The sequence below is a fragment of the Uranotaenia lowii genome, chromosome 1 (genome assembly GCF_029784155.1).
Source record: "Uranotaenia lowii strain MFRU-FL chromosome 1, ASM2978415v1, whole genome shotgun sequence".
NCBI classification, from domain to species: domain Eukaryota; kingdom Metazoa; phylum Arthropoda; class Insecta; order Diptera; family Culicidae; genus Uranotaenia; species Uranotaenia lowii.
The window spans coordinates 8,182,137-8,202,599 of record NC_073691.1 but is presented as its reverse complement, the minus strand read 5'-3'; the positions used below and the strand labels follow the sequence as shown (position 1 = coordinate 8,202,599).

The following is a 20,463-nucleotide window of genomic DNA, read 5'->3' as shown; positions in this document are numbered from 1 at the left end:
ATCTTTAGAGCTTCGGCATCCAGCCTCCAGGGCATGATAGATACCTACACTGTTTTACGTGGAACAATTTGCATAGCATGTGTCCACCTCAACGACCGGTCGCCAATTCTGCAATTCGCAACATGCATCCAACTACCAAGCGTTGTCCTCGTGTGTAGATCATTATTTCTAATTTGTTGGAAAATGTCAGCCAATTTCGTCTCAATAATGATGTTTAATTCTCGAAAAGTGCCAAGCGCAATTTCAATCCCTCTCGGTGTGGTTGGAATTCCAGCCAACAGTTGGGCACATTTCAATCTTCCAGTTCCTCGAGTATTATTGGTTTGGCTCGGCTTTAATCCTGCATCCGCGTTACATCAACAACAAAAACGACGATAACAGTGGCCAAGGAAGCAACAGCAATGAAAAAAAGATGGAGAGAGTGGAAGAAGAGCGACAAAACCAGGCAAACCCCAAACCGACAATCGACAAACGGTGCTTGCTGCTGCTGCAGTTCACTATCCGCTTAATGGTAATAAACTCAGCGGTTTGTCACTTTGACAGAGCTGAGTGATGGAGCATGGCGGGAAAAAATCGAAGAAATAAACATCGGTGGAGAATCGGTGGTCGCCAAAGAAAAAGTCGGCAACAGAATGACCATTCCGGTCAGTGTGGTTGCATGCCCTGAGTCCGGTCTTCGGAGAGTGACGGTAATAAGCATTATTTCTTCCCTTCTGTCGTCCCGAAAGTCAAAAACTGGCAATTCAAACAATAATAATCGTAATAATCGATAGCTGGCAACGCAGGGGGAGGGACCTGTTTGCATCGTTCTTTCTTGCTTGGTCTGTTGTCAATGTGGTCTTGGCAGGTTGATATAAATATTACCTTTGTCAACCTCGATACTTTATTTGCATTTTTTTTACATTAACAGAACGCACTGTCAATGAACTAACAGTTAAAGGTGCTATCGGCTTATTGTTGATGAATTTTAGGCGTAGAGCCTTTGCTTCGATTGCAATTGTTGATTTTAGTCGTTGTTATGATTTTGTCATTAGTTTTTTTTTCTCGATTTTAAGTGACTTTAAGCCTTTGAAAGTTTTATTTTTTTTTTTAAATATCATAACTCCTTTGTTGCCTCACACATTTCGTCTGTGATGTCCGTTTCTACATTCTCCAAATAACCTTCATTTTTCTCTCTCTGTTATCTTATACTCTCTATCAGATCTAAATTATCCATGTATTATTTAATGTGATTCTGTAAGCCTCATGTCTTTCTATGGTTCTATTGTATCTCAATTGTCTCAAGAGGTTGCAAAAATCCAATGCCGATCGGAGCTTACTGTGATGGAAAGTGCATTGCGCCAAAGATGATATCTGTACCAACACGTGAAAAGGATCTATCTCCAAAAGTAAACAAAAACCATTTTCAGTACCTCATGATAGGCCAACAGTTGCTCTACTTAACGGTAAAACCCTTTTGAGAAAATAATATTCCGTTACATTGAAAACTCAATTTGAGTAAAGGATCTATAAACATTCTAAAACCAGAACTGCCATTACATGGATATACATCCTTTACTCCGAAACAATTTTTCGCTACTACTCCGCAAACAAACTCAAAATAATCAATATGACTCTTTATTCAACATAAAAACATAGTTGCAAATGAATGCGAGCTTATAACTAAAGCTAAAAATAAGAAAATAGCAAAGGGTGTATAAACAGGTTAGACAAAATATTACGTGAGCTAGGTTCTATCTACGATAGTGCGTTGTTTTTTCATGAAAATTGATATTCCTTTATTCTAACATGGGATGCTTCTTAAAAATCGTTTGTCTATCATGAAAACCAAAAATTTGAAGTGATTTTTAATTAGGGATTTAAAATAGGTTGTATTTTTTTAAACGCGTTTTTCTTGATACGCCATATATGGAGATAAATGCTTTTCATATGTTGGTAAAGATTTGACACTTTTATTCAACATAAAAACATAGTTACAAATGAACGCGAGCTTAAAACTAAAGCTAGAAATGAGAAAATAGCAAAGGGTGTATAAACACGGGAGATAAAATAATACGTGAGCTAGGTTCTATCTACGATAGCGCGTTGTTTTTTCATAAAAAATGATATTCCTCTATTGTAACATATAGGGGATGCTTCTAAACATCGGTTGACTTTTATAAAATGCAAACATTTCAAGTGATTTTGAAATAGCGATTTAAAATAGGTTGTATTTTCTTCAAACGCGTTTTTCTCGATTCGCCATACATGGAGATACATCCTTTTCACGTGTTGGTACAGATATGATCACTTTATCGGCTCCTGGCATAAAGACATAGGCTCTCAAGCAAAATGATATAATTGGATAACTTATCCCAAAAATAAGAAGAATAAAAAAGGCCATCGGAGAGTGCGCATCGAACTGAAAGCAATGAGAACTTTCTACTGTAGGTTTACATACACACGCACAGCACTGACCGAGCGGATCAATTCATTCGAGTATATCCTTGCTGGTTGCCTGGCACTCGGCCGGAGATTGTTTCCATCGTCCTTTGTTTTGTGGTAGGATATAGGATATGTTTAATTTGTATTTTCTTTCTCAGACATATGCAATTCGGTTGCGCTGGGAGGACAGTGCATGCATGCACAAAGCTTGTTAATGCCTATCCGACATAGGATCTTGTGCCAATTATTCCACCTCACAGGAAGTCATAATTGGAGTAGCTAAAGTTGTTAGGAATTTTTCACTCAAGATTTAACTTGAGCATAACATAAAGTATTTCAAGTAAAGGTTTTATAACGCCTGAATTGCCACTATCTGAGAAACCACCTCCCACCTAGAGGGAATTGCATCGCCGATGAAAACATCAGAGCGCAAGTTTTCTCTACTTCGCAGCGAGCTTTCCCTTTGACCCGATGATTGACTCGAATTGTTTAAAAGGGTTAGAGAGAGTTCCGGGATAAAGCCGAACCTCATAACCACATCCATCAAATCCCAACAAATGCAAGCAGCCCGTAGCACCACCAGCAAATGTGATCGAGCGGTTAACGTGACCAACACTAAATCTTCACCTTTCCAGCGCGAACGGGAGTTCGAATCCCGAATCCCGACGATCGTTGTTCAAATACACGGTGGGATGCCTTTAAATCCAAGCCTTATCTTTTGTTGAGAATTTTCCCGTTCAAGGCAACTCACATCTGTTCGAAACACGATCAAGATCGATGCTATTGCTAAGCGGCGATGTCAGACCTTCTTTACCGACCTGATCTATCTTGGTGACCAATTTGAGTTTTTTTTTTTTGGGATTTTGAGTTTATACTAAAGCACTTGACGCCTTTGGCGGAGTACTTTTGTGAACTGTAGCAGAAGAAGGAAAAACTAGCCCTTTTGTGGGTCTCAATGGACGGGCAAACCATAACCAGGCTAACGGTCTCCTCAGGGAGTGGCGCATTAAGCCGTTAGCAAAACCTGCACATTTTTCCAAGGAAAGGTCTCGCATTACAATCTGTGGGTGTATTTCTATCTATCGTGTGTCTATGTATAGTATCTTATTGTCTCCCTATTGTTTCTCCATCGTTTTAATCTCTTTGTATTATTTCTATTGTTTGTCAATTATCATTCTTTTTATTTCTTTTTTTTGCACCCTGCCGTCTCTTTATAGTATCTCAATTGTATCCCTATTGAACACTCTACCTCCCCTCTCTATCGCTTCTCTACAGTCTCTATTTTATCGGTCTATCATATCCTTTTACATTTTTTTTTATATTCCTAGTACTCTGTTATGTCATTGATGTGTTATTTTGTGTGTATTTTGTCTCTTAATTGCTCAAAGAATATATTGTCTCTATGTTGCCATTGACTTTTTGTCTCTATCATTACTGTATTGTTTTTCTATTGTCTCCCTTTTGTCTCTCGTTTGGCTCCATAGTGTTTCAATATTTTCTCTTTGGTATCCCATTACTAGCTCTGAATTTTCAATTTTTAACCTACCTGTGATTTCATCCATGTTTACATATTGCTTACATTGTGTCTTTTTGTTGCCTTTCTATTGCTTCTGTATAGTCTTTCCGCTTATGTTGCATCTCTTTTGCCACTCTGTTAATTTTCCGATATTTCCACACTAGCTCATTTATGCATTTTTCTGTTTCACTGACCTTTGTACTAACTTTTCATTTTATCTTTGTTATCTTCTATCTATTATTTGGCTACGCCCTCCATCACGTATTTTTGTTGCCTTGAAACATTATTAAAGCTGTCTTTTATTCATTCTCGTTATTATTTTAGTTAAACTTCTTTAATTTATACTTTTCCTAAATGACCCAATATTCCACACACGAAAACATTTCGCAATCGAACCGATCGGATAGCAGCAGAAAAAAGTAAGTAGGTAGGAACCGTAAAAATTGACATCTATCGAATGCGGAGGAGCGGGGGTTGGTTGGCTCTGACCAACTTTTGTTTCTCTTGGCCTCTATCCGGCTGCCACCCGATTATAACAGATGTGATAATTCCCGTAGATCTCGTCCGGGTTTGCTGCCTGAACGAGCTAACAACAACCAGCAATGGATGAATGTGAAGCTGCGCAGCACAAATGGACCACGCTTTTTCCCCGCTAGAAAAGTGGTAGAAAGCAAAAAAAACCGCAGCCATCAACGGCCTATAAAACGGGAGATAACAAAGAGAACAGGGCAAAGATATCTATAAGCTAAAACTAATACCTCCGCCAAGAGTATGATTTTAAATCGAAAGATTAGCTACCGAAGCGTTCCACCGGCTGGAGGCAAAAGGAAGAATTGAAAAACGGAGAGGGGTTAGGATAAATTTAAATAGAAAAAAAAACTGGAAACGCTCTACCTAGTGTTAACGAAAACAAGAGAAAAAAGTTCGGCCGCGAAAAAAAAACAACTATCAAACGTAGCCACACAACAACAGCAACAAAAAAAAACAGGCAAAACAAAGAAAAGAAACGATTAACTTTTTGGCAGCTTGACCGGTCAAAGGGGGGCCAATTTTTTCACTCACCCCGGCTCTGACGGTTGTTGGCACATTTTTTTCGGGGCCGCTGCAGCCTCTTGTGCCTAAGAGTAAAGTGGCTGGCGTTCGACTGGAACACGTTTAGTTCCGCGCCGCTAATGAGTGAGATGAGTTCGACTTTCTACCGAATGGATGCATCGAACGGGTGAGGGAAGACGGATTGGGTAGCCCATGGGCTTCTGTGTCTGATGATGAAGAGACCACTCACTTCTCTTTCTTCGATGATTGGATACCAATGTATTGGATACCTACATTTTTCTACATGTATGTACATCTCCGAGACAATCGATTCTTTTCACAGAAGTCGTTTAACCTTTTACGGATTGGATTATCAGTTTCCGCAATGCGATTGTCCAGTTTATACACCGCCAATATGTTTTTGGAAAGAAAGAAATGACACTAGAAGTGCAATAATTTTTTATTGACTGATTTTTAATAAATGAAAATGGATAGTAGGGTGGTCCAAGAACAAAAACGGAATCTAAATCCTGAAGGCTGGAATTGTCCCCATGCTTGTAAAAAGGCTCCATGCCTATTTTAAACTCATTGAGTCAAGTTGAAAGGGAGCATTAATGAAGCTCAAGTTGGTTTGGACATCACTTGTTCTAGTTAAGCTAAAAAAATCAATTCCTCCTCTTACTTCTATACATGAGTATATTCATCATAGAGCAATTTCTATGATATATTAGACTGAGTCGATTTGGGGTCATTTTTGAATTTCTCAAACCCTGGGGTCCAAAAAGCTTCGTCTTTGTCCAAAACTCATCCATGATTTTTTGTAGAATTTTTAAGTAACGTTTACATGAGTAAATTTGAACTTTTAGATTTGTATGGGAAAATTTAATATTTTGTACTGAAAAATCAACATCGTTTTTGTTTCTTATGTGAAACCGAGCCAGCTGACAGTTTTTGTGCCAATTTATAAAATTCCTAAGGGAACTTTTCTGCTGAACAACTTTGTCGAAGACTGTAACTTCGTATCTCATTGAGCAAAAAAGTTATTAGCTGTTTAACAGAGGTATGTCTTTTCGCATTGATAAACAATAAATTCAATTGACATCACTGCTGGAGCCTCGCGAAGTATTGCAAGAAAAGTAGTCATGCAATACCTCGCTAGGCGCCCAGGGTTTGAGAAATTCAAAAATGACCCCAAATCGACTCAGTCTAATGATATATTTCATCCCGTAAATCTCATTTTATTCAAACAGCTTTGTTTTCTCAAAGCTCTCTGTACTCTCCAATCTCTCTCTTCTCCACTAATCCCACTTTTTTCGCTCCTTTAAATGTTCTCTTTTTCAAATGTTGTGAACTTTTTAATTTAGTGTATCATTTGTTTAATTTTAATATGTGCAAACGTCGTTTTAAATTAGGTTTAAGCAGAATTTAGTAGTTTTTAAGTTATCAGTCTGTACGGTCATTTGAACCAAAGACGAAATAAATAAATTTTTCTTTCCACTTAAATCCCTCTCTTGTCTTTAAAATATGTCTCTTGTATCTCAAATCTCTAATAATCTTTTTCAATCTTCTTCACAGGCTCTCTCTCTATTTTGTAATGAGTCTCTATAGTGTCTCTGTATCGTCGCTGTTTCCTCTTTGTTGTGTATTTTTGTCTCTAGTCTTTATATTGTTTTTGTTTTTTGTACCTTCTATTGCTCCTTTATAGCCCTGTATAGTCCCTCTGTTGTATCTTTAAAGTCTCTCTAATCCTAATGAATCTTGTTTTTATGGTCTTTTATTGTCTAACTATAGCCTTTTTCTTGTATAGGGTGGAACGACCGAAAAGTGCTCAACTTCTACGATGCATAAATTCCAAAACGAAATATTTGGCAAACATGGAAACCCCTATTTTTGTTGTGGGTTAAACTCTTATAAAAAAAACTATTTTTGTTGCCACAGACAGGTGTGTAGAATAAAGTGCTTACTTTTTTTTCGGTACTAGCTACAAACTTTTGCCTCTTTTAAGTTTTTGCGTGAATTTTCTCAGTTTAAACAAAACAGGTTTGTGAACTGAATTCATGTCATGAAATTTCTAGCTATTCTGAGCCATTCTTTACATCCTTCAAATTGTCTGTACATTTTTAAAACTGATATCTTGTTGACCGTCGAAAATTTGCTGAAGCCTCTTTTGGCTAAAGATAAGTATCCATATAAGAAATGTATTTATTCTTTCAATGTATATGAAACATATCTATCAAATGAATAGAGAGTACATATCCAGCAAACATTTTTGTAGCTATATTTTTATGCTTTTTTATATACATTTCATATATACTACAGAAAGATCTTATGAAAGTTTTAAAAAAACAGCATTAACCTACTAAAGTGAAGGCATTATGCATACATAAATTTCATTTCTTTCTTAAGCGTCGAAAACTACACCATTTGGGCGTTATCATTATGCAAGAGAGCGCACGATTATGCTCTCATAGCCTTCAAATCGTTCCCAGCGTCCAGCAACAATATTTTCCAGTTCTCTCATTGGTCAATATAACTCTGACTTTTAGCCATCTGAATGCACTGCTGATTGCAGAGAGAACATGACGATGATTTTCTCACTTGAAGCCCAAGCGGGAGCAAAGTTGTTTCAAAATTTACTAACATGGCGGACTTTCTATCATATACGATTTAAACTGACTTCAGACGACATTTTATACGATCTTTTCACTATGCAGTTGGATTTACGATTCGCAAAACCATTGTAAACGACTTAATTTATCATTTCTGATTCGATTTTATGTTTGCCGGGTAGCTTAACTCTATCATTGAGGATTTTTTGGGGGTATGGACAGGGCATCAAACTGATATACAATGGATTGTGGGTTCAAGCCAGCTGGAGTACCTCGGCAAATTTGGACTCATGAGCAGAACACTTCAGTATCTTTATATGTTTCGGACAGTTGGAAGTGAGTTGGGTTAGTCAAACCTGTCTCAAACCAGTGGTAACGGACCCCTTGGTAGTGCTGCATTTATTGTTGATGAGTTAAGCATGAACAATATTTGAATGTGCAATCGAGACTTTCCGTACCGACTCGGTCGGTGATTACTGATGAATTTGGATAAACCTCAAATTGAGTTGGCTCCAAACATTTTTTTCAAGTTGGAAAATCGATTGAAGCCATTACCCAACGTATCCCTATAAACCTGTCTGATTCAAAATGATTCAAAAATGACCCCAAATCGGCTCTGTCTACTGTCTGAGAAACCAAAGCCCTCATCCTTCTGCTGCTGCTAGTTATAAATTCAGACTTATCTCTGTTCCGGCAAAGGGCACCTGTCATTTGTTGTGAGCATTAGTAATCAATTACTAGGTCATTTAGAGGCGTAACGCAGCGCAGCCGAACCGGTACTATTATATTAGGAAAGCCCCACCACCGCAAGGTAATCTTTTCATCACAAATGTCAAACCTCGATTCCCGAAAAAAAAACTACTAGGACGCCAATAACCATCCGAGAGTACCGCAAATTCCGTACGCGGCTTCCTTCGGGCACAACTAGGCCTAACTAGAGATTGATGGAATCATGTTCGCCATGTTGCCACGGAGCGCTTACAGTATGTAAGCAAGCTTAACCTACTCGCCCGAATGATAAAAACCTATAAAACATGCCCTTGCGCCGGATTTTTTTTGCTCCTTCAAGGTACCACCACCACACCAACCTGGATTGGACTCTGGCTGGCTGTGGATGACGAAAGTACAGACAGAGAGATACAAAGGCCAGGGCACGGGCAGCAGCAGCAGACGGCATATTTTCTGAAGCCGTTGCTGTTGTGGTGGCTAGGTCGTTCGTTGTTGCGAGTTCGGTTGAGATGTGGATTATCTCGTTGCTTTCATCTCTCTCCGTGTGTCTGCCTTCTCTCTCACTCGTTTCGTGTGTTGTTGCTTTACTTGGTTGGTGTTGATGCTGTTGTGGTCATTGCTCGCACTTCTATAGCTAGAGAGCGCTGCATGTCTCCCGGCCCGGCTTTCTTTATCCTCGTATGCATGTTTGTTGGAGCCTACACGTATAGGGGAAACACAAAACGGGGGCTCGGGTCGAGGTGAGCCGTTTTTGTCGCTCGCTACGCCGTCGTCGTTGTCGTATCCATCCACTTGAGTCGTTCATTTTTGTCGTTTTTTTTGCGTCGTGAAAGACAGAATCTGACGGTGGAAGCAAAATGTCGATAATAGTTTTGTTGCTTGAGTACCGCGAATCCTATCTCAAAGGGCCCCAGCCAGGTGGAGGTTGGGCGCTGCAGAGAGACCCAGGCGATCCACAGGAGATACTTCACGTGGAGTCGTGGGTTATTTTATTTTTTCGTCTGTTCCTCAAACTTTGCTGGCTCTCGCTTTCGCGCAAAAGGCAGAGACAAGTTGTAAAAAGCAATCGGGTCCAGCCCGATGTTGTTGTTACTGTTGTTATTCGTTGCCCGGCGATGACGATGAATAAAAAATTGCCTTCTGTTAAGTTCACCAAACCCTACCAGATTTGGGCAGCTCCTAGGGATTTGGGTGCTCGAGCTTTCATGTTGTCAGTATCCACTTACCATCAATCATCATCATCGGCCCAGCCAGCGAGCGCCTCGACTTTTCGCCGCTATTTCACTTTCTGGAATTTTTCCCCAACATGTTTCTTCCTCTAGCCTTCGACGCACAAAGACTTTGGCCTATCTCCCCCCAAAACAAACACACACTCGAACGCAGGCAAGCACGCATTCAGCGGGCAGAACATAACATACCCCCTGCCTTCGTCGCGCGACCTGCTGATGAGTCAGTTAGCGTGCGAGCGTTTCTGCGGATTAAATTGATTAACCGGTTCGTTTTGACATCGTACATTAATTATTATCTTTTTTGAAGCAAGGGGGCGCAAAACTGTGCGCACGAGTGTGTCGGTGGAAAACTCTAGGCATCCCTCCATTTCCTCAAGGAGGAAGGTGTACCAACGAAGAAAGAAACAACACTAGAGAGCATTCTAACTGTACAAAAAAACGATTTCTGACAACGAACCATAATTTTGACAAAAAAATCATCATTCCAAAAAAAAAATTGTTTGAGTATCTCTGTATCAACCAATTTAAACGATACACTAGAGTAGGTCGTTTTGCAACTTTTATTTAATTAAACAAATCCTGTCGTCTTAAAAGTTCCCTTCCTGGTCAAAACGAATGTAAAGATTTCAGCAATTTTTTAAAATAAGACTTACGTACCCGGGAAAATCTACCATTACATCTAGTGATTCTATATTTCTGGTAACCCTAATTTTTTTTGAAAATGATAGAGAATGTAATGAAGATAATTTCTTCACAACATTTCATTTCATCAATAACTTTTTTGTTAAAAGAATATTTCAGAAAATTGGACCGAAAATCTGTCAGTGTTGCTCTGTGCTCTGCTTCGGGCGTTATAACGTTTTTCTCGCTACTTCTACTGCTTTGCCGTCTTCGGTAAAGTTGTAGCCAGAGAATTTAAGCTCCACATATTGGAATTTCATTTGCATTACGTGAGAAAAAAAATATTCAAGAAAACCAAAAAAAAAGTGACTTTCTCCAAACCATTTTTCGAGTTTTTTTTTATACAAAATTTCAAATCAAAACCCGGGTACCTAAATCTCATTTTTAAAATCTGCAAAAATACTGATGTTAGTTTTGATCAAAAATGAAACTCTTTAGACTACGGGGTTTTTGAAATTCGAAAAAGTTCGTTATATTATGTGATTTTTGGTCCGTTATAAATTATGTGATTTTTAAAGATCAAAAAATTATAATTTTGAGCTCTTTTTCCTGCCCTATTCCTAGGGAAGACGACTACAGGAAGGGCTTCAAGGTTTCAGGTTAAAACACGATTTTTGATAACTTAACTAAAGAGCTCATGGAGCTAATGAAACGAAATTTGGCAAAGAGTGTGCATCAGGTTGACAGCCAAAAGGGCTATGCCAATTTTCGAAAAACCGACTTAGTCCCAGAAAGTCGATTTTTGGCCAAAAATTTTTTCCGAGATAACACCAGATCTCGACGTTTCATGCATTTCTTAGTCATTTGGAATCAAAATCAAAATTTCGATGTTTCGAATATCGTTTGGTCCCCCCTTTTTGTGATTTGATAAAAATTGGGGCTTATTCTGTGACGCGAGTGACGTGACTCGCGAAATTTCATATCATTTTGCTGGCTTAAATAGCCTCTCTAGTCTCGAAATTTTCGTTCGTATGAGTTGCTATTGGTCTTCAGAACTCATCAATACACAAATTTTTTGCTTAAGCATTTTCTGGAGTCAGTACGAAGAAGTGAAATTTCGTGAGTCACGTCACTCTCGTCGCAGAATAAGCCCCATAAGGTCGATTTTGCATTTATTTGACTTAAGCATTTTTAATTAATCTGCATCAAAGTTAAAATTTCGATTTGTCCAATTTCCTTTGACCTCCTTCGCCCTTTGGTGATTTTCGAGTGTCAAATTACCGAAACTTTGAGCGCTTTGAGGCATTCTTAAATCAAGTCCGATTGAGCTTTCGCACAGGTCGGTTTATAGGGCCAATCTACAAAATCTACATGGTCGGTTTTTTTTAATTCGATAATGAAATTTTTTCCCATACATACATTGTCACATATTCGGGTACGAGAAATACTTCTGAGTTAGATATCCCTCTCCTCTTTTCAGTGCAAAGAAAAAAAGATAAAAGATGGTTCCCCATACAAATTTGCTTGCTAAGCTCGAAACTTAATGGAGTTGATCGATTAAAAATTACCATTTTGGTATCAGAAAAATCTCTTTAATGTTCGGAAGCTTTTCCCTGACCAGAATCCGGAAAGACTCCCATATAAATGGAACAAAAATTTTGTTACCATAACTCGAGAACTAATAAAGTAAATCTTATTTTGGATATAAAAATGCCTCTATGATAGTTTGTGACTCCTTTGCTCAATCGAAGGAAGATGAGGAATACATTTCATGGAAAAATCAATTAGAAATTCCTATCGAAAATGGCCGTGAGTGGGACTTGAATAAGACGTATAAACAGTTGTTTGCAAGATCAAAAGTGGCGAAAGATCTTTACTTGAAAGGGCATTGATCTTCCAAACGAGACCCTTACCGCAAATTCAAGCTAGAGTAAAAGGTGATTTCAACTCTATCTGTGCAAGAACAGGTACCCAAGCTTCTTTTAAAAACAGCAAAAAATCATAAACAATTTAACACAATCGCTTTCTAGGCCATTTTCGAATGCTCAGATGATCAAATGACACTTTTTTCCCCCAATAAAGCGGGACCAATTAGTCGATTGAAAATAAAACCAACTATAAATCAAACGAATAAGAGCGATGGGAGCAGAAAAAAAAGCAGCTCAAAGATAAAAAACCAAACGGGGCCAACTCTTCAGCCTATTCATTGGCTTGGCTTTGCGCAGTGATAAAAGTTGCGTGACTTGCGTAGGAGTCTCCAGACTCAGACCGTGCGCGCGCGCATTGCTCGCTTCCCATGAAATTCAACGAATCCGCGTTTCGATCCTCCAACTTGGACAATCTTCGATGTTTGCTTGCCCAGTCCTCTTCTCCGGATCCAAAATTCTTTGTATGCTTAAATTGTAAAAGTAGATTGCTTGAGCATCGGCACACGATTCTGGACCCAGGAGAAGAGGTGCTTCATTTTTCGCCTGAAGAAGAAGGCGGAAAAAATACAACTACAACAACCAAAGACAAACTCATCAACGCAAACGCCCACAACTCATTCCGAGTCCCTCCTGGAGTGACTTGTCCCACTCCCAGAAATTGAAATGGATAAAAATCCACACACAATAATAAAAAAAGGAAAAGGAAAAGGTTTCTGTAGAGCTGCGGGAGAAAAGCTCCAGAATCGTTCAACTTAAGCTCTGGGTCTCCGGGATTGGGTCTACACACTTTCTCGTTTCGTTTCAATCGATTGAATTCCTTTTCTTGGTTGCAAAACAAGTACCACAACCAGCCAGAGCTCAGTCTCTTGATGATGGTTTTGTATTGCCATGTTTTCTTATTAGGATCATCTCCGGATTTACCTTTTTCCTCATCATCTCTTATAAACCGGGACGCGCGCCCGTTCTTTAGTTTTTTTTTTCGATCGACTTCTTTTTCCTTTAGTTTTTGCTGTTGTTGTTGAGACTTCTTCCGCATCTTGATGCAGTTTCTTTATAGTTTCTGTACCCTTTTTTACGGCGGGTTGTAATTTTTCCCCCGACTGTTATTATGACGATCAAATAAACGATTTAAAGCCTAATGCTCCCTTCTTCATAACTCTGCTCCATTCCCCCAAATCCGTCGTCGATGCAGCAGCACCTTCTGGTTTGCCCACCAGCTATACCATTCGAATGAAAAAATATATAGGTATACACAGAGCGAGTTGACTCTTGTCATTTGGGTTTGGATTTTCTTCGGTTTATCGGTTTTCGCCTTTTACCCACCCACAGAGTCACCGCCGAGAGACACAGTTCTAGAACAACAGCATCGGAGCAAAAAAAATCAACTAACCAACTTGAGCCGTACAATCTCTTTTTGGTGCGGCTGCTGCTGCTGCTGGTTTCGCGTACACATTTTGTTTCTACAACTTTCGAACTCTCAAGATTTGTTGCAGTGATTTCTGCCCTTTTGAAAATGCCAAAGTTTTAAATATTTCATTGTAAATAGCACCTGTTTGTCAGTAAAAAGAATTCCAAAAATAGTTCAGGTTGACCATAATAACACCTGTGACTTACTTCAGAAGTAGAAAAATCTGCACTGACGGGAAGGATCCAAGCAACGAATGCACAGTTAAAGTTCTTCAAGTGTGTGAATTGTACAGGTAACCGTTCCTCCAGTTCCTTCAATTGTTCAGTTAGAACGACAAACAAGTTTACAGTCAGCGCTATACTTCTTTTAAATCACTTTTGGTTTCTGCTAAAGGTGATCTATATTACGCCTGGATGAATCCATCTGCTTAGGCAAAGTGTTGACGATTCAGAAGAGCCTAAAAATTATTTGCCTGATTCCTGTTCAACGTGTTGATTTTTGTGATAAAACCTAAACCTAAATCGTTGAACCTAACGTTGAAGACATCGAATCCAGATTTGATAAGTATACTAAATCTCTTTATTCTCTCATTAACAAAGCAGTGAGAAAATTTTAATTGGTGGCGATTTGAATTGATTGACACGTCGTCGATGCCTCTGCCGAGGAAGGATCAATCACAAAAACGGAATAAAAACTAGAATACCTATATAAATACGAGTACTTACACCCGGGGTTTGTGCCTGTGGTCCGTACGGGTATCGGGTCCATTCCAACGTAGCTTCCTTAGTCGTATCCAGGAGGACCACTGCAAAGAGAGGAAAATAAAAAAAAAGATAAAAAACATTGGAATTTAATCATCAGCTCGTTAGGGGTAGAAGTTTTGTTTGAGAACATTTTTGCAGTTGTGCGGCAAGCGATGATGACTACCAGTACCGGAACTCCTCCGCTTGACTAAGTAGAAGAAGTAGTTGTACTACATAGTAGTAGGTGGTGGTTGAATGTGATGTGGTCTAGTTAGAAACTGATCTACTCACTCACCACTCTGAGGAGCTGGAGCAGCAGCATGTTGGATTTGGATTATTTCCTCGACAGTCTGATTAAAAACTTTACCTTCCCCGCACTATAGTACTCTCGTCTTCGTCTCGCTGTGTTTCTCTCTAATTATGAATTTTCAAGTGCGTGCTTGATTTAAATGCGGGTCTTGCACAATACGGCCCGCTTTTTCTTCCTTTTTCTGTACAGAGAGATCCCTGTCAAATGATTGCTAGGGTCCCCTTCAAAACTGGTAAATTTGACTTTCCTGTGCTGGAAAAAATTAAAAGAGTCTAAAAGAGTTTCGACTTTATATCAGTAAAAGTCGAAAATCTTTGAGAAGAAATCAATATAGGAATTAGACTCTTATTTTAATGAGAATTATGCATATGCAAGTAAGTGCAGTATAATATTTACATCCATTGAATTCCCCAAAAAACATCTTTAATTAAAGCTTAGTAATTGGTATTTTGGAAAAAGAAGGAAATGATCGAACATCAACTTTCAAGCCAACTTAAATCGCCTAAAAATCCAAGAAGATAACGTGGCGTACTGTCAAAACATGTTGAAGATTAGCATTAACATTAATCTAAAATACGATTTAAAACCCAAAAAGTAATTCGAGACGAACTTTTTCATATTTTTTTATTTTTATTTCTCTTTTTATTCTTTTTTTCTCTCTGTTTTTCTCTTTTTTTCTTTTTTTTCTTTTTTTCTCATTTTCCTTTTTTTCCTCAATTTTTGATTTTTTTCTCATTTCTATTTGTTTTTATTTTTTTTTCTCTTTTTTCTTTAATTTTTTCCCTTTATCCTTTATTTTTTTCTCTTTTTTTTCTCTCCCTTTTTATTTTTTCTCTTTTCTTTTCTTTTTTATCTTTTTATCTTTTTTCTTTTTTTTCCTTTTTTTTCTTTTTTCTTTTTTTTCTTTTTTCTTCTTTTTTTCTTTTTCTCTTTTTTTTTTAATTTTGTTCTCCTTTTTTATTTTATTTTCTAATTTTTTTTATTTATACTCATTTTTTTTATTTTTTCTCATTTTTTTAATTTTTTCTCATTTTTTTTTATTTTTTCTCATTTTTTTTTTATTTTTTCTCTTTTTTTTTATTTTTTCTCATTTTTTTTTATTTTTTCTCATTTTTTTTATTTTTTCTCTTTTTTTTTATTTTTTCTCATTTTTTTTTATTTTTTCTCATTTTTTTTATTTTTTCTCATTTTTTTATTTTTTCTCATTTTTTTTATTTTTTCTCATTTGTTTTTATTTTTTCTCATTTTTTTTTTTATTTTTTCTCATTTTTTTTTATTTTTCTCATTTTTTTTAATTTTTTTAATTTTTTTTTATTTTTTCTCATTTTGTTTTATTTTTTCTCATTTTTTTTTATATTTTTGCTCATTTTTTTTTATTTTTTCTCATTTTTTTTTTCTCATTTTTCTTATTTTTTCTCATTTTTTTATTTTTTCTCATTTTTTTTATTTTTTCTCATTTTTTTTATTTTTTCTCATTTTTTTTTATTTTTTCTCATTTTTTATATTTTTTCTCATTTTTTTTTATTTTTTCTCATTTTTTTTTTACTTTTTCTCATTTTTTTTTATTTTTCCTCATTTTTTTTTATTTTTTCTCATTTTTTTTATTTTTTCTCTTTTTTTTTATTTTTTCTCATTTTTTTTTTTATTTTTTCTCATTTTTTTTTTATTTTTTCTCATTTTTTTTTTATTTTTTCTCATTTTTTTTCATTTTTTCTCATTTTTTTTATTTTTTCTCATTTTTTTTTATTTTTTCTCATTTTTTTTTATTTTTTCTCATTTTTTTTTTATTTTTTCTCATTTTTTTTTTATTTTTTCTCATTTTTTTTTTATTTTTTCTCATTTTTTTTTATTTTTTCACATTTTTTTTTATTTTTTCTCATTTTTTTCTCATTTTTTTCTTCTTTATATTTTCTCCTTTTTTTTATTTTTCTCCTTTTTTTATTTTTTCTTCTTTTTTTATTTTTTCTTTTTATTTTTTTTTTCCTTTTTTTATTTTTTCTCTTTTTTTATTTTTTTTATTTTTTTCTCTTTTTTTATTTTTTTATTTTTTTCTCTTTTTTTATTTTTTTATTTTTTTCTCTTTTTTTATTTTTTTATTTTTTTCTCTTTTTTTTTATTTTTTTCTCTTTTTTTATTTTTTTCTCTTTTTTTATTTTTTTCTCATTTTTAAATTTTTTCCTCCTTTTTTTTATTTTTTTAACTTTTTTTTTATTTTTTCTCCTTTTTTATTTTTTCTCCATTTTTTATTTTTTCTCCTTTTTTATTTTTTCTCCTTTTTTATTTTTTCTCCTTTTTTATTTTTTCTCCTTTTTTATTTTTCTTCTTTTTTATTTTTTTCTCCTTTTTTAATTTTTTCTCCTTTTTTATTTTTTCTCCTTTTTTATTTTTCTTCTTTTTTATTTTTTCTCCTTTTTTATTTTTTCTCCTTTTTTATTTTTTCTCCTTTTTAATTTTTTTCCTTTTTTTATTTTTTCTCTTTTTTCATTTTTTCTCCTTTTTTTTATTTTTTCTCCTTTTTTTATTTTTTCTACTTTTTTTTATTTTTTCTCCTTTTTTTATTTTTTGCTCCTTTTTTAATTTTTCTCCTTTTTTAATTTTTCTCCTTTTTTATTTTTTCTCCTTTTTTTATTTTTCCTCCTTTTTTATTTTTTCTCCTTTTTTAATTTTTTTTCCTTTTTTTTATTTTCCTCCTTTTTTATGTTTTCTCCCTTTTTTTTTATTTTTTCTCCTTTTTTATTTTTTCTCCTTTTTTATTTTTCTTCTTTTTTATTTTTTCTCCTTTTTTATTTTTTCTCCTTTTTTATTTTTTCTCCTTTTTTATTTTTTCTCCTTTTTAATTTTTTTCCTTTTTTTATTTTTTCTCTTTTTTCATTTTTTCTCCTTTTTTTCATTTTTTCTCCTTTTTTTCATTTTTTCTCTTTTTTCTTCATTTATCCTCCTTTTTTCAATTTTTCTCATTTCTTTCCTTTTTTATGTTTCACCTTTTTTTTAAATTTTTATTTTTTCATTATTTTTTTCTTATTTTTATTTTTTCTCATATTTTTTTAAATTTTTATTTTTTTCATCTTTTTTTATTATTATTACGTTTTTCTCTTTTTTTTCATTTTCTTGTTTTCTTTAAGTTTTTTTTAAATTTTAATTATTTTGCATTTTATTTCTTTTCGGTTGTCATCGTCAAAATAACTTTTACGAATTTTTATATGGTCGAACGTCGACTATTCTTTAAAAAAAAACACCACCCTTGTGCCTGTACCGGGAAAGCTGAGTGATTCTATCTTTTCCAGTTATACCGAAGATAAATTTGCCACCCGGGTTTCCTTAACCTCCCTTGTCCCACCCTTCCTTATCAGGGCGGCTCAGGGTGGAACTTCTTCCTGCTATTCCTGAGACTGCTCCACTAATTGTGTGCAGCAAGTGGATCAGGAAAACTTAAATGCAGATAAAATATAGTTTGCGAGTAGAATAGATGATAATGTTCCCGTTGTTGGGAAGTGTAGACAGAGAGGGTTCGTTTTCTATTTTTGCCGCCTCCATATTACGCACTCTTGATTAGAACCTTAAAAGTTTGCCCTCTAGGAGCCTGGCTGCCTGGTTACAGGCCGGAAGATTATTGAAAGTGTGAGCCTGTGCATCGAAGTGAGTGCTACAAGAGAGTTGGTTCGAGAGAAGAAAACACTGGAGCGATAATGGATTAAAATGCAGTCGTTCGAGAAAGAACTGCAGCAGCTGCTGCTGTGAAGTGAACTGACTCTGGCTGGGCAAGGGTTTAAAACAATCTACTATAGTTTGAATTATGCATAAATCCGGGCCCGGGAAATGGCAATGAAAGTCAAGCAAAAGATGGAGAGGAAGCTTCTTCTGCTTCCCGGAGCAAGTAGGTGTGTGTGTACATGCATGACCGGACCTGCAGATCTGGAACATCGGAACCGATTTTTATACACTGTTGTGCTACTGCCCTTAATGAATTATGGGATCGGAATTGCTGACCCAATTGTAAAATTGAACCACTGGGTATTCCGGTGGAAGTTTTTCGATTGAATTTCTTTTGAATTTCATCATTCAGTTTGAAGCAATTCTTGCGAAAATTGAATCTGTGTACGTATAAGCAAACCTAGTTGATTGTTTCTATTTTTGAAGGATTAAAAAAGTTGAATGTTCAGTTAGGTAGCCAACAAAAAATATTTCAAAACTGTTTAATTTATTTTTTTATTGCTGACTTCTCGAGGCATTTTGAAACCCCCTTCGAACTTCTCGTATTCGTATTTTCAGGAAAGCATTCCCGATGAAAGTGGGCATCTTCCCGACCATCCCAACTTGAGAAAAAAGAATTAACAACAACACTAAAATCCCCAAAACAGAATACGCCCATTTTTGCATGTTCATCAATCCGAACAACGAATTTTTTTTCGGTAGAAGTGCGAGCGGCACGGACTAGTGAAACCCACAAAAAACGATCCTCAAATATCGAACGGGTGAATCGTGTTCCGTTTCTCAAGCAAGCCACCAAAAAAAACACCCATATAAATAACGAAAAATGCGAAGGGCAATTAATAATTTTATGATGCAAGCAAACGACAAACGACATCGATAAACGACTCTGACTCTGACTCTCTTTCACTTCACTCCATTGAAGATGACGGCGACGACGAAGACGACGATGGCTGCGGGTGAAGACGGCAAGAAGGAAAACGATCCTCCCACCCACGAGGCTGGATAACATACTAACATTGGCGGAGGTGGAGGAACGGAAAACGAGCCATGTATGTTGTTTTTCTTTTTTTTCGGGCTAGAAGGTTCCATTTTATTGCCAGGAGAAAGGGAACACGGCGATTTTCGATTGCACAGTGGGACAAACATAAACAGCTGATGTGAAATTGGTTCCTAAAAATTTTAGGAAACAAATTTTTCGATGACTCTTTGAAGTCCCCTCAGGAATTCCTGAGGAATTATTCGTATTGCTGTAGGAGTCCTCTAGAGTCTCCTAATAAACCTTTCTAAGTCCCCCAGGAAACTGACGGCCTTTAAAAATTCTACAATGTCTCATCAGAAACACTACAAAGTCTTCACACTCTCAAGTATTCATAGTCCCATCAGGTACTCTCCAACGTCTCCTCAGAAACTCTTCAGGCTCCTCAGAAACTCTTCAGAGTTTTTCAGAGCCCCCTTACGGAGTGTTCAGAATCACCTCCGAAACTCTCCAGAGTCTTCTTAAAAACTCTTCAAAGTCCCCTGGGACACTCTTTAAAGTCTCCTAAGGAATTATCAAGTCTTCTTAGGGACTCTCCAAACCTCCACTGAAACTATCCTTCTATTAGAACTTTTTGAACGTCCCTTTAGGACTTTCCAGAGTCTCCTATAAAGTTTTCTCATCTCGCACTGGAATATTCTCAGGAGTTCTTATTAGTCGCTTCAGAAACTCTGCCGAGCCGCCCAAAACTCTTCAGAACCCTTAAGAATTTCCTTAGCAACCCTCTAGTGTTTCCTCAAGAACTCTCGGAGTCAATTAACTCCAAACAGTTACCTCGAGAACTCTTTAGAGTCTTTTTAGGAACTCTTCACAGTCCCGTAGGAAACTCCAAGACTCTTCACAGGAACTGTTCAGAAGCGCTTCAGTAGAAAGTAGAGTGTTTGAAAAATGTTCAATGGAAAGCAAATTTATGAAGTTTTCAAAAGAGTTTCGATTGCGTTTGGGGTTTCCATACAGCTCTGTACACTTTTCTCGTTTGATGTGTTTAGTTTTGCCAGTAACAATATGGGAAGTTTTTACACAAGCAATTACGAAAATAGGTGAATTCTAATTTTAAGTAAACTGTTTGATACCTTGAAAATTAATCGCGCAAAATATTGACTCTTCATGCTAAAAAATGGCTTCGTGACCCACTGTTCTACTGTTGACTTTCTCCTGCCTGTCATC

The 20,463-nt window shown here is 36.0% G+C and overlaps 1 protein-coding gene across 10 annotated transcripts in view; it reads right to left on the bottom strand.

Moving 5' to 3' along the window:
• The window catches only part of LOC129753037 (ephrin type-B receptor 5), a 153,856-nt gene that overhangs the window by 37,583 nt on the left and 95,810 nt on the right, over positions 1-20,463 (bottom strand). For all 10 annotated transcript variants that reach the window (XM_055748833.1, XM_055748855.1, XM_055748861.1 and 7 more), the window contains exon 3: positions 14,222-14,301. In XM_055748833.1, the coding sequence (XP_055604808.1) occupies positions 14,222-14,301 (80 nt within the window). The remainder of the gene's footprint in view (positions 1-14,221; positions 14,302-20,463) is intronic.